The sequence below is a fragment of the Protopterus annectens genome, chromosome 6.part1, assembly GCF_019279795.1.
Source record: "Protopterus annectens isolate FY-2018-M chromosome 6.part1, PAN1.0, whole genome shotgun sequence".
Lineage (NCBI taxonomy): Eukaryota > Metazoa > Chordata > Ceratodontiformes > Protopteridae > Protopterus > Protopterus annectens.
The window spans coordinates 336,609,501-336,623,895 of NC_056738.1; the positions used below are offsets into that span (position 1 = coordinate 336,609,501).

General features: G+C 43.8%; 1 protein-coding gene across 1 annotated transcript in view; it reads right to left on the minus strand.

Annotated features, from left to right (window-relative positions):
- Positions 1-14,395, minus strand: part of MTA2 (metastasis associated 1 family member 2) — a 1,757,597-nt gene that overhangs the window by 1,474,510 nt on the left and 268,692 nt on the right. The window contains exon 7 of the mRNA XM_044075372.1: positions 1,444-1,561. Within this exon, the coding sequence (XP_043931307.1) occupies positions 1,444-1,561 (118 nt within the window). The remainder of the gene's footprint in view (positions 1-1,443; positions 1,562-14,395) is intronic.

Consider the following 14,395-nt stretch of genomic DNA (forward strand, 5'->3'; position numbering starts at 1 on the left):
CAGTAGAAGCCTTGTAGGAAGAGGGAATTGAGGCTCAGCTGTAATAGAACCAAGTGGGCTGGCACAAGTTTTGCCTTTGGTGCCTTGTACCACAACTCTTCAGACACAAATGTCCCTAGACGGTCATGAATTACAGGTAGGAAACAGACCTCAATCTGGTCTCCAGGAACCTCCATGCGGACAAATACCGTAGGAATCTGACATCTCCTTCAGAATACGACCCTCTGAAACTGATGGACCCACTGTCTGTCAGTCTCAAGCAGTGCTGCAGAGTTGTCAGCCCAAGACGACATGCGACCTGTAAAAGGTATGTGCCTGCAAAGTGGTCAAGCCAGAGGCCATGGCCAAAATAGACTGCAAGGACAGTTTGGTAGGCACCTCTCTAGGGATAAAGTTGCCAAACCCATGCAGACCACAGTTATCAATCAGGATATCCTCTGTTCCTAGAGACTTCAAACTCTGTCGCTTGCCCAAATGTTTCCTTTTTCAGGAGGGTCCCAGAGGCCTTGGCCAGTGAAATGACAGCAGAGAGCCAATCACATGCCACTTTTTTGGCTGCAAAAACCTGGAGGTGCATCTTTTTTGGACTGTCCCCCCCAAGTGAGACTAGCATAATGCAATCAGGAATACACATGCTCTTGAAAGTGGCAAAACACAGATTATGGAAACCCTTGTGGGGAATAATTTTCCCACAAAAATGCAGTTCACTTTTACAAAAGTCTCAGTTTCAGCATCAGAATCAGATGCAGCTAATACAATAAACTGGGTTAACAGAGGTAAACTAGGAGAAAATAATTGGGAGTTAAAAAGGGGCCATGAGACACCTAGGGTTACCCATAGATTGAACACAGCCTGTCGCAGGGACTTGCATGGGGGAAGAAAAATGCATTGCATTCTGCTCTAACTGCATACAGAGATAAAACTTGAAGCAGGGTCTGCCAATTCAACTAAAACTGGCCACTGACATATCTTGATCAACTGCAAGGGAAGCTACAGACTGGCTGCTATGCACAAGTAAATAAATCACCAGAGTGAACACCGCTAGAGGAAGGAAAGTGTAAAACATTTATTCCCAGACAATAGATGTTGCTCACTGGGCAAACAAAGCAATAAAATAAAAATTAAGAGTGCGAAAAGGATGGCTTCCACGGATTTCATAAAATATTTTCAGTACTGTAAACACAAAAGAAAAAGTAGAACAGCCTGCAAAACATGCAGAGGATCTGTTCAGTGCCTAATGTAAAGGAAAGGAAGATGCTGAGAATCCTATAACTCAGGATTTAGATGGTGAAGCAGGCACTGAATATGCTGGCACTCGTACAGTTTAGCTGGAAACTGTCAAGAGAGTGGTATAGTATACCTGCATACATAACTTACAACTAGAAGAGGCTGCAAAACAGTAGGAATAAGACTTGCACTGTGCAGGGAGTATGAAAAACTTACCTTCTGCTAGTCTGTCAGGAATATCTGCCTGATATTTTGAACCAACACGAATTTCTCCTTGGTCTGCTAGTAAAGTTTTCTGAACGGGATCAAATACCAATGAATAGAAAAAACAATCCTAAAACAGAAAATATACACACATTAATAAAGCAGTATCCTCATTCACTTTTACTGTATACACATTCAAGAAAACAAAGTACTTGTCAGCTTCCAGTAATTTCTCTCCAAACTACTGTTGGCTTGCAAATGTATATGAAAACATAGTGAAATCATGCTATTTTCAGCTATGTGAAAAAAATGTTCCATCACTGCTGCAAATAGTTTCTCCTAGAAACATCTGAATGACAAAGGTGGTTGGAATGAATATGCATGCAAATAGTAAACAATGCAAGCTCTTCAACAGATGCTTTATATCAAGTAACAGCTTGACTTGGTAACTGAGAAACTACTAAAATAAAACTTAAGCTTACAGTCTATGCTTGCAAAGCCACGACTCAATGGCAAGCAAGTTTTTTTCTTCTGATGCACTGGCCACATTTCCCTTAGTCACAATATGCATTACCTTGCATACCAAATGAGAGAGTGGGAATTACACCCAGTCAAAAATTAAAGCATGTCTGATCACAGAAGTACAATTCTTGGTAGAATACTGTTTTTCAAATCCAGCAGTGAACCAAACACAGTTTTAAGACCTAAAAGACCAACACAAAGGGAGCACTTTGAACATAGAAGATGTAGTCTTACTATTTAGATTTACTTAAGAGGACCCTCCTAGACGGGCTCTTGGTCTGCATTGATCCTTTCCACCAATATGAATTTGATCACCCCCCCCCCAACTGAGACTTGCACATTATGAGGTAACAGCACCCACTGTATGCCATGACAGTATCAGCAGCATAAATGCAGTCATCCCCTGCATCAGCCCAGTTGCTACTCTTATCCACCAGTAAGTTATTCCCTCCAAATCAAGAACAATCTCACTGCTTCTATGAGATACTAGTGTTTATTTGCCGGACTTGCACACAGTCCAATGACCAAACCAGCATTTGAGAAACTACCCAAGCAAAGGTGAACAAAGGAAGGGTATTTCTGATCCACAAAAGAAAATCTTCACTGATCAAAAAGTACAGTTATGCACAGGACCAGCCTCTGGTCAACTGGTGCTCTAGGCAAAAGGGCTTCATAGAACCCCCCACACCTCCCGGTACCCCCATCCTCGTCTACTTACACCATCCAATTTACTGGAAAAGTGCCCCTACTAGAGCGGGCACCCTAGGCAGCCGGCCGCCTAGTTGGCCTATGCCTAAGGCCAGCTATGGTTGTGCAAGAACTTGCCATAATAGTAGATGTCCCTATTGATCACTGTTGAAGTATTCCTGACAAATGGGACATCCTACCAAGGACAGCCATCAGTCTGGCCCACATACTAAAGCCAAGGCCCCTTCACACACGTTGCATGTCCAACATATGCCCCAAGCCTGAAGCTACACAAGGGAAGTATGAGCAAAGATGTTCAGAACTTACTTGCTCCAGAACAAACAATGGAAGAGAAGGCGAGACAACTACATATGTACATAGCCACCAAGGAAAGGAAGGAAACCCGCCTCTGTCAGAATGACACAACAAGTTCAAAGGGGGGGGTGTAATACTGCAACAATGATCAGGGCATTATTGTCATGGCAAGCTCTTACACAAGTGTACTATGTCTTTCCAAGACCACTGCTTCAGTATTTCTGAGAAGACAGAGTTCTAGCACTACTGAAGAGAAAGGGAGGAGGAGGAGATGGAAAAAGGAGAATTATGATCCAACAAACCCTGCAGGTGGACCTTATCAAATCTTTCACCTGGAAAACACATCCAACTTGTAGTGCTTAGTAAAGGTTGGACCACAGGACCAGGTGAGTTGCCTCAAGAATGGTTCTAAAATCCAGACTCTTGAAAGACTACAGAGGAAGCTACAGTCCTAGCAGAATGAGCCTTAACAAAGCTAGGAATCTGTTCCCAACAATGAGAACAAAGGGAAGCCACTTTGGAAGTCCAGGAAGAAATGGTTTGCTTGGAGACTGACAAACCTAGCCTACCTTGAAAGATACAACCTGGTCAGATTTCCTAATGTTCACTGTCCTGCCAAAGTAAAACCTAAGCTGCCTATGCACATCCAAAGAATGAAGAATCCTCCCCCCTATGTTTTTGGGAGAGAGAAATAAAGGAGGAAACTTAACTGCCTGATTGAAGGAGTTCATTTACCACCTGGGGCATAATGAAAGGATTAGTCCCAAGCATAACCCTATCCTTATGTTAGGCTAGGGAAGGGGAATCACCATAGGAGCTTGCAGTTCAGAAACTCTTGGCAGACACTGGGAGCCACTAACACCAGAGTTTTCCAAGTGCAAAGTTTTAGAGGAGGAATATTTTCTTGGTGGCCTAATGCAGAGGACACCTTTCAAAAATTGCTAGACCTCAAGTCAAGATGAAAGGAACAGATGGCTGACAAATTAGTTTTAACAGAACAGTAAGCCAGTCGGGAGGTCAGAAACCTGTATAAAGAAACAATAGTAAGAATTCTCACTGCAAAGGAATACTAATTGCTCTTTCTGCACCACAAATATCTGTTCAACATAGCTACACATGGATTTTCTGATAGATTTTCTTGCCTCCTGTTAAGACCTAGAGCATGTCCACAGAAAAATGGTGCTTGAAAGGAATTAAATCAGCCAAACAGTTAACTGTAGTATCTGGAGAGAGGGATGAATGAGAGGGCCCTTGATCTGTGTGAGCAAGTCCAGTCTGTAGAATAACTTGTGAGGACTGCCCTTGGTCAGGTGAAAAAGGGGAACCAGTAATGTCTGGACAAAAAGGGATCAAGATTTTTTTGCTTGCCCTTAATTATTTGAAGGACTTTGGCAGAACCAGGATGAGATAAAGCATACAGGAATCTCCCTTTCCATAAAACCCATGGTATCTATCCTCCACACCAGCGAACATAGTTACTTAGATACAGACTTTTTTTTTTAATTGAAAGGCATTATTCCTCATGTGTTACCATATCCTGGGATGCATTAAAACTGAAGTATAAGATAGCTCATCCTCAGCATCACTGAGGATGTCAGTCCAGCACTGGCTGAGATGAGGGTTTTTTTTTTTTTCTTTTGACTAGGACTCAACTACCACCAGTGGTGGGACAAGCTGCATAGAAACGAGACCAGTTAACCAGTTGCCAAAACTCCTTGGCATATTTTTAGCGATCAAGAGGCTTGGAGACACAGGGGTGGGGTAATTGCCTCTGGGCCGCATTCTCAATTGCTAAATGCCAGAATCTGAAGATCTAGTGGTCTAAAGGCTACCATCACTGCAGCCAACAGGAATGACATCTTGTGCTCAGAGCATGAATACATTACTCTATCACTGCAATGTCTTTTCTATCCAACAGTAGGCCACATGTTTAAAGCTGAAGACCATCTGAAGAAGACCAGTAATAAAGCTGGTACATGGTTCATTTGACAAGGTATTTACCCTCCCCCAGCACACAGTTTGCCTCCAAAGGCACACTGACAAATTACCATGTTGTTTTGGATTGTGAACAGGGTCTTACTCTAACAGATACTCCAAATGAATGGCAATCTTCAAGCATTTTGGAAAGGGGGGGGTTTAGTGGGGTTACCCACTTCTTATGTAATGGTTTTCTTCTTTTATGGTTACCAAGAAGAAAGAACAGCTGATATTAAAAAGGTAGGTGCCTATCAGCCTACAGTTGGAAGCTGTTGGTGTACAAATGATATGACCCAACTTCTGAATGAAACGGCACTTCCTGCAAGGTAACAGAGTAATATGAACCCAGACTAAAATTACAATGAATATGCTGATCCTTTTGCGGGGATCAAATATTCCATGACATCACTTGTTTGGTATTTGCTTCCAGGTGTCATACCACTCAAACACCAGAAGCAGCTGCTTGAGCTAAGACAGTAATAAATGTAATACAACAGCTGCAAAAGTACAGTTTTGTACCTACCATAAATGTAGATGTCCGATAGGAATGCATCTGCAGTCCTTACAAATGGGTAGTCCTGTCGTCAGGCAGCCCTTCGGTCGGCCGGATTCCAAAGTCTGGGTCTGGCTTCGGCTGGTGTCGGGCTTCACCCGTCATAGCTGCAGTTCTTCGGGTATAAAGGCATCAGCCGACGCCATTTTCCTCAGTGTTTCTTGCCCCAGATGCCAGGTGCCCTCTTGGATGGCTAAATTTGGATAAATGCCAATGTTTCCAAATAGTAGAGAGCAAACACATAAAATAAGCATGTATGTACATATATACAAACAAATACACCATAATAGATCCCCCCCAAGCTAGCTGAAGGATGGCAAATACCCTAGGAGTACCACAGAGGGGAAGGTGGGTGGGTAATCCTGACTGCAGATGCATTCCTATCGGACATCTACATTTATGGTAGGTACAAAACTGTACTATGTCCTTCAAGGATGCATCTGCAGTCCTTACAAATGGGTAGAATACCATAGCTAAACTAGGAAGGAGGAAAAAAGGAGAGATTATGGTGTAGTTAGGATCCCTTGCAAAACAGCAGTGGCAAAACCTGCTCGGGATCTAGAGTATAAAGGTAAATTGTAATGCTTGGCAAATGTATGCACGGAGGTCCAAGTAGCAGCCTCTATAATGTCCTTGGTAGCCACTCCTCCTAAGAAGGTTGTGGTAGTGGCTGTAGCCCTTGTGGAGTGAGGCCTGATGTTCTCTGGAGTTTTCTTTCCATGGTAGGAGTAACAAAATCTAATGCAATTTCCTATCCATTTGGAGATTGTCTGTTTTGAAATTGGTTTTCCCTTCCTTTCCTGTTGCATATGCTACCAGAAGCTGGTCAGTTTTTCTATTGGACTTGGTCCTGTCCAGGTAGTAGCGTAATTGTCTATGTACATCCAAGGTATGCAACAGTCTTTCTCCCCTGTTCTGTGGGTTGGGGAAGAATGTAGGTAGGTGGATGGCCTGATTTAAGGACACTCTGGATACCACCTTAGGCATAAATGTAGGATTTGTTCTCATGGACACTCTATCTTGATGGAAGATCAGGAAGGGTTGCACTGCCATTAATGCCTGTAGTTCAGAGACCCTTCTTGCTGAGGTGATTGCCAGCAGGAAAGCAGTCTTCCAGAATAAGTATTGTAATTCTGCTGTTGCTGCTGGTTCGAAAGGGGGAAGTGTCAATTTTTCTAGCACAAAGTTCAAGTCCCATGCTGGCAATGGTGGTTTCCTGGGAGGTTTTACATTTTTAATTCCTCTCAGAAACTGCCTGAGCAGAGGATGTGAGAAGACAGGAGGATCCAAGCTGTATTCTGCTGAAATAGCTGATGCATGCATCTTGATGGAAGAATAGGACAGGCCTGTATGGAAGAGCTCTGCCAAGTACTCCAGGATGTTGGCTAGGTTTACCAGTGCCACATCTTCTCCCTTTGCAGTACTCCAAATGAGATATATTTTCCATTTTGCTGCATAATTCTTTCTTGTTGAAGGTCTACGAGCCTCAAGGATTATGTCTTTAACCCTTTGGGATAAATTTGGGTAAATTGATCTTATGTAATGTTCCAGGCAGTTAGCTGCAGAGTTTTCAGGTTTGGATGCAGGATGTTGAAGTTGTTATGTGTTAGCAGCAATGGGATCAGGGGTAGTGCCCATATTTGTTCCCGAGACATGCTCCTCAGCAATGGGTACCAATGTTGCCTTGGCCAGTCTGGAGCTATCAGAATGATCCTTGGACGTTCCTCTTTGATCTTCAAAAGCACCTTGTGCATCAAAGGAAGTGGTGGGAATGCGTATGCTGTCAGGTTTTTCCAACTGAAAGATAGTGAGTCCACCTTCCAAGCAAGTGGGTGGTACGTCCTTGTGCAGAATTTCTTTAGCTGGTGATTTAGTGGGGATGCAAATAAGTCTATTTGTGGTAATCCCCATTCTCTTGTGATGGCTTTGAAGATGTCCGGATGCAGCATCCATTCGTGGGCATCCGTGGTAGTTCTGCTTAATATGTCTGCTAGAATGTTTTCTTTTCCTGGTACAAAAATTGCCTGTAACTGAATGTTGTAGCTCAGAGCCACATCCCATAGGTCCAGTGCCAGCCGGCAGAGGATATGAATGTGTGCCTCCCTGTTTGTTGATGTACCACATAACTGTGGTGTTGTCTGTCCTTATCAACTGACCTTCTTGGAGAAATGGTCTGAATGACTGGATTGCCAATTTTACTGCCAGCATTTCCTTTAGATTTATGTGCAGGAGTAGCTGGTCTTGAGTCCATAAGCCTTGTATGCACTTGTCCAGCATGTGTGCCCCCCAACCGAGGTCTGAGGCATCTGTCGTGATGGTTTGGCTTGGTTGACTGTTGCAGAAGGGCAATCCTGTGTTTGATTGACAGGCCTGAGCCCACCATAGGAAGTCTTGCTTCAGGCATGGGATTATTGGAATTTTGGTTTCTAGGCTGTGCTTGTGTTGAGACCACAAATTCTTTAGGTACCACTGTAGTTTTCTCATATGAAGTCTGGCATGAGGGACCAGAATTATGCAGGATGCCATGAAGCCTAGGGCTTGCAGTATTTTTCTTGCAGTTAGATGGTTCTGCTTTGTTAATGTCAAGAAGTAGAGAGGTAGTTGCTCTTTCTTTTCTGCAGTTAGGAATGCCATTTGTTTTGATGTGTCCAGCTCTGCACCCAGAAAGGTTATTCTTTGGGATGGAATCAGCCTTGACTTTTTTATATTGACTGTATATCCCAGGGCTTGCAGCAGGTAAATGACTCTTTGTAAGTCTTGTGTTAGCTTGCTTTTGTTGTCCGCTTGTATCAGGCAGTCGTCCAGGTAGCGGTAAATTTGGATTCCCTGAAGTCTGCAATGAGCAATTACTGATGCCAGGCATTTCGTGAACACTCTGTGCACAGTAGATAAGCCAAAGGGCAATGCTGAGAATTGATAATGCTCTGATCCTGCAAGAAATCTGAGGTATCTTCTGCAATTTGGTCGTATGGGGACGTGCAGGTATGCCTCCTTGAGATCTAGAGTTACCAGCCAAGACTCCTTGCCCAGCATGGGAAGAAGCTGCTGTAGGGTCAGCATTTTGAATTTTGGAACAATGAGGAATGTGTTTAAAGCGGACAGGTCGAGAATAGGCCTCCATTTGCTCTCTTTTCTTGGTACCAGGAAGAGTCTGGAGTAAAATCCCTTTCTTGTTCCATAGATGGTACCTTTTCCACAGCTCTCATTCTTAATAATTGAGAGATTTGCTTTAGAGCTTCTGCCCTTTGAGTAGGTGGTAGGTTTGGCATTCCTCTCTTTCCTGGTAGAGTATGGAAATGGAACCTGTAACCTTGGTCTATGGTTTGCAAAATCCATTTTTCCCTTGTGATGCAGTGCCAGTTCTTTGAAAATAAGGTTAGCTTTCCGCCTAAGGGTGCTTCCAGTTGTTCCCTGGTAGGCGGTGCCACAGCCAAGTCACTGTGATTGTGTTGTTGTAGTGGTGGTGGCTGCGTCTGTGCCTCGCTGGTTGTTACCTCGCCACTGGCGTCCCCTGTAGGCACCCCTGGATTGGTTTCTGCCTCTTGAACGCCTATTCCTGCCTCTCTGTGTCTTAGAGGAGTCCGGAAAGGACCAATTCTTGGAGGGCCAGTTCCTGCTAAACCTTGGAGGTTGAACCTGTAAGAAATCTTTCACTGTTTGTACAGATTTCGCCTTCTCTTCCATCTTTTTTAGTACCTGCTGTGCAGGGGAACCAAATTGACTTTGTCCATGGGTGCATCTAAAAGCTTTGATTTGACATGGTCTGGTAATGCCTGCTCTTTCAACCATGCATGTCTCCTGATAACTGTGCCAGTCATGGCTGATCTAAAGGAAGCCTCCAGTGCATCATAGCCACATTTTAAAGAATGGTTACTAACCTGCTGTATGTTATGTACCATTTCCTGCACATATTTCTTATCTAAAGATTCTTCAGAGGACAGCTTTTTAGTTAACTGGTCTAGCATAAACTCTTGATATTGAATCATATGAAATTGGCAGTTCAAAGCCCTAGCTGACAAAGTAGCAGAGGTGTAAACTTTTTTACCCCATCTCTCTAAGGACCTGGATTCCCTTTCAGAGGGGAGGGGGTTTTTAGTAGATGTAGTTGCTACAGCTTTAGGGCCCTGGGAGATAGTCTCTGGATCTGCAAAAGGAGCCTTGTATAAATGGTGATGAGTGTCCGGGACCCTGTAGAACCTATCGGGCTTAGCAGGGGCCGGAGGTAATGAATCAGCAGCAGTGCAAGCATCATTAAATGCATCATCTACAACAGAAAGAACTGGGAGGTATAGCTAAAGGCCTATGCTGTGGCAAATGTAGAAAGGTTCTAAGCCTTTTTCTGGAGTCTGAGAAATCTTGGCCCTGCCACTGAAATTGTTCCCTCATAGCAGGCAAGGTTTCCCCAAAGGAAAATTCCTCAGGTGGAGAGGCTGAGGGAATGGACTCTTCAGCATCAGAGTCTTCGTAAGGGGAATAAGGAGCCTCAGGAGGGTCTGTATGTTCTGAGTCATCAGAGGAATCATCTGTGGATACTGGCTCTGGGGGCTCTGCTCTAGGCCTTTTCTCTGGAGGTGGAAGAGAGGTCCTGTCTGGATGAGGCTGGGATCCACGAATTAAAGAAATGAGATCCTCAGCCAAAGAAAGCATATGGGAACTGGTGCTGGGCCTGTGAGAGGGGGGCTTGACAGGCACAGTTTTTGAAGCTTTAGCTGCTTTAGCCCTGGCAAAAGCCTTAATAGACATGGCTGCAGGAGGCCTAGCAGCTCCACGTGCAAGGGTTAAGTATCCAAGGGAATAGTGTCTGATAATTCCTGAGAAACCGCAACTGCAGGTTGGATTTCAGAAGCCGATTCCACCAGGTTAGAAGAGGCCTCGGTAGAAGGCATGTTTTCGGCTGGGGGAAGAACCGCTTGCTCGGTTTCGGCCGAAACCGAGACACTCGTGGTTGGCTTAACCGCGGTTTCGGCCAAAACCGCGGACCGCGAGTGTCGGTCCTTTTCCCTGCGTTTTTTGGTTATTTGTGAAGTCGGAGGATCCGACGGCATGATATAAGCAAACTCAGAGCCGAAAAACTGTTCTGCAAATTCCGACCGACGTCTAAGCGTCCGTCGGTTAAAAGAAGCACAGGCTAGACAAGCTGCTACGTCGTGGTCTGGGCCTAAACAAGGTAAGCAGTAAGAGTGGAAATCTTTATGAGGTATTTGTTTCCCACAAGTTAAACAGTTATTCACTTTTTCTGACATCGGCTGAGGCAAGAAAGAGTCCCCAACGGGGTACTTAGCTTTTTAGAAGTCTTCGAAGTAGTATTCGGTAGTAGTAAACTCTGGTTCTGACCGACCGGCACTTGCGAACAGCTTCTGCTTCGGGCGCCACGCGGCAAGAAAGACTGAGGAAAATGGCGCCGGCTGATGCCTTTATACCCGAAGAACTGCAGCTATGACGTCGGGTGAAGCGCGACACCAGCCGAAGCCAGACCCAGACTTTGGAATCCGGCCGACCAAAGGGCTGCCTGACGACAGGACTACCCATTTGTAAGGACTGCAGATGCATCCTTGAAGGACATCATTTAAGAAAAAAGTACAGAACTCTGAAAAGGGTACTTATCACTCTGGCAGACACAAGTCTGAATTCTTTGCACAACAAACAGAACCAAACACAAGTATGCTTGTAAAAGAGTTCAAGATGGCACAGGGTTGGCCTTCCTTTATTATGCAAGATCAGTCTGATGTGGACTTTCAAAGATGGCTGCACACTTAACTTTGTTTCAACTCTCCCAGTGTGAAAAAAACTGAGACACAGAACAGGAATTCTTGTCACTTTTGGTAAATTCAGTTACTGGCTAGTAAGTACACTACCTGGATATCACCAAAGATGAAACCGAGACAGCCTGAAAGAAAATCAACTAGAAAAGGTGACGAGAAAACACTAACCAGGAAGAGTTCTGCAGCTGTTCAACAAAAAGCAATTCAAGCTCCACCTTTTCTGCAAAACATGGCTTCCAGTAATCTAGAGGAAAAAAGTCAAAATGAGCTCAGAGCTGATTAAAATAAATGAAAACAATGAAAGAGTACATCAACTGAAATAAAAGGCTGGAAAAAATGTAAGACTTTAAAACAGACATTCAGATGAGCCAATAAAACTGAAAGAGAGTGGAATAAAAGAAAAGGCTGGCTAAGTACGAGACTGCCCAAGAATTGAAGTTTCAAAAATGGCAGAAGAGGACAAAGCATGTAGGGAAAATCAGAGAAACTAGAAGGAACAGACAAATTCTAGAAGGCACAAATAAGCAACCGGACAGATATTCCACCGCAGGAGCTGTTAACTGAAAGGGCACACATTGTGCATGCTCCAAACCTGGCCATGAGAAAAAGAGAAGACCTGTATTGGTAAAGATGCAAAACTACCAGAAAAGTGTTGATCCTAACAAAACTGCAGCAAAAGCTCTGAAGTATTAAAAACTTCAAACAGTATGTCTTACCATAACGTTCCCTCTGCATTGTCGATTTTCACTTATCCTTAACTTGAGGGTTCGGTTTTGTATCTCAGAACCAACTCAGCCGTTATCCAGCTCATGCCTTCCAAAACTCTTGAGTTAAGCTTTTACCCATAATGCTCCTCAAAGAATTACCTCAGCTCGAGTTTGTATAAAATAGTGAGACGAAGTAACATCAGAGACCATATCTGTGTATTCCTACAAGGAAAGAATTATTTTGCGAAATATATGCCCAACCAAGAAACCGAAGGGCATGGGGAAAGACGGTGGGGTTGTAAAGTATAAGTGAAGATCGACAACACACATGGAATGTTATGGTAAGACACAAAACTTATTTTATCTGATGTTGTCAATCTTTACTTAATCCTGGACTTGTGGGACAGTTCTCAGCTACCTAAATCCATGGAGGTCTCACATTAGAACATTCCTGAGCACCATCAAACCAAAGAACGCTAGCCTCCTAGAGACCAGATCCAGTCTGCAATGAGTAATAAAGGTATGAGGGGAAGCCCAGGAAGCTGCTGCACAAATATCAACAGAAGCTCTGGAAAGAAAGACTGCCTTCAAAGGACAAAGGAAATCAGAAAATCTGACCATTTTCCTTTTCTTTTGCTTTTATGGGAAAATCTGTTTAAGTTACTTTATCAAAATGGCTTAAAAGTCAGCAGCTACTGCCCTAGTTAAATGTGCTTTGATAGGTCCCGGTAGATTTTTATTATAAATGAAAGCTATATAGTCTTTAGGCCAAGGTGCAGAAGGGTCTTTGTAAGGAAGTCTTAGCAAAGTTCCTTTTAGAAAGGCTTTGCAGAGTTTGTGTGACAATGATGTTGCATCATTCAAACCATTATGAAAATTTGAAACTGCAGCTTGCTGCTCTCATATGATCAAAGCAAATCCTTTTGCTTCAAAAAGCAATGTTAAAAACTCCAGGACCTTGTCAATTGGTGCTGAAAAGGGATAGAGATTCGTCCGTAAAGCTCATTTTAAAAATGTTTGTCACTTACTAAAGTACAACTTTCTAGTTCAAAGGTTTGTAGGAGGCTAGAACAATTCTTTTGAACTGTGGAAGTAAGAGGCAAATGCCTGACAATCATTGGAACTGGAGAAGCCACGCAGTGAGCTTGAGATTTGGCAGATTGGTATGAACTAGCCTGTCTGGATGGGACAAAGGGTCTGGGATCCAGTTCCAATGTCCAAGATTTCCGAATTTGGTGTGGCCAAAGCAAGGGAAACCAGACCTGATGAGGCCAGAATGGGGCAATGAGAATTATTTTGTTCTTCGACTTGTTGGCCTTCTTTAGAAACTGAGATGAGAGGAATCTGTGGAAAAATATACAATAGACTGGGGGGGGGGCAATAGTGAAGAAGAGCATCTCTTGGTGACCTCCCTGGAGGGGGAATTAGGGCAAAGTTGCTGCTGCACTTATTCAGTGGGGATGCAGAGAGATTGTAGCAGGGCTGGCCTCAGAGGCAGATATATTTTCCTCCACCAATAGATTGCAGGACCACTCATGAAGCAATAAGATGGTCCTGCTCAATTTCTCTGCAAACACGGAGTTCCCCGGAACATGCACTGCATCTAGAAAGTGGTCAGATGAAATCTCCCATTGCCACACTCAGAGTGCTTCTCAACAAAGAGGGTAAGACTTTGTTCCCCCTTTTATGGTGGTGTACCAGACTACTGCCATGTTGTCTGTCCAATCGCAATCATTCCCAAGGGGAGGGTCTTTTGGAATGCCTCCAAAGCTAACAGCACTGCCCTCATCTCTAGAACACTGATGTTCAAATTGGCATCTAGCTGGGCTAAGTGCCTTGGACTGTTTTTCCCAGACAATGCCTTCCCACCCTATCTGGAATGCATCCATAGTCACTATGGCTTTGGGTTGAAGGGGAACAAAGGGTCTGCCTGACAAAATTTTGTTGGAGTGAAGCCACCAACTTGGGTCTCTCTTACACAAGTTGGTGATTAATACCTGATGGGACATTGGCTGATTCAGTAATGACCACTGGAACACCAACAGCCACTGAAGAATCCGCATGTGGAATCTGGCCAGGGGAACTAAAGTAATGGAAGCTGACACTGATCCTACTGCTTGCAGCAACAGCTTTGCAGTCAACATTTTATGCAAATAATCTGACTGACTTGTGATCATATTCTTTGAAGTCTTTCTGGTGTAAGATGCAATGCCTGTACTCGTGTTTAGCACTGTTCCTATGAATTCCAATTGCCGAGTTGTCTCTAGATGGAAAGTGATTGCTATCAAGGAAGATGTTTGAAGAATGCAGTCTGTTACCTTTAAAAGTAGATGCTTGGTGGGAGTGGTGAGAAGCTAGTTCTCTAAATATGGAAACACATGGAATCCTTGTAGTGTGAAGTGAGCTGCCACCACTGCCATGCATTTGGTGGCCACCGTGGT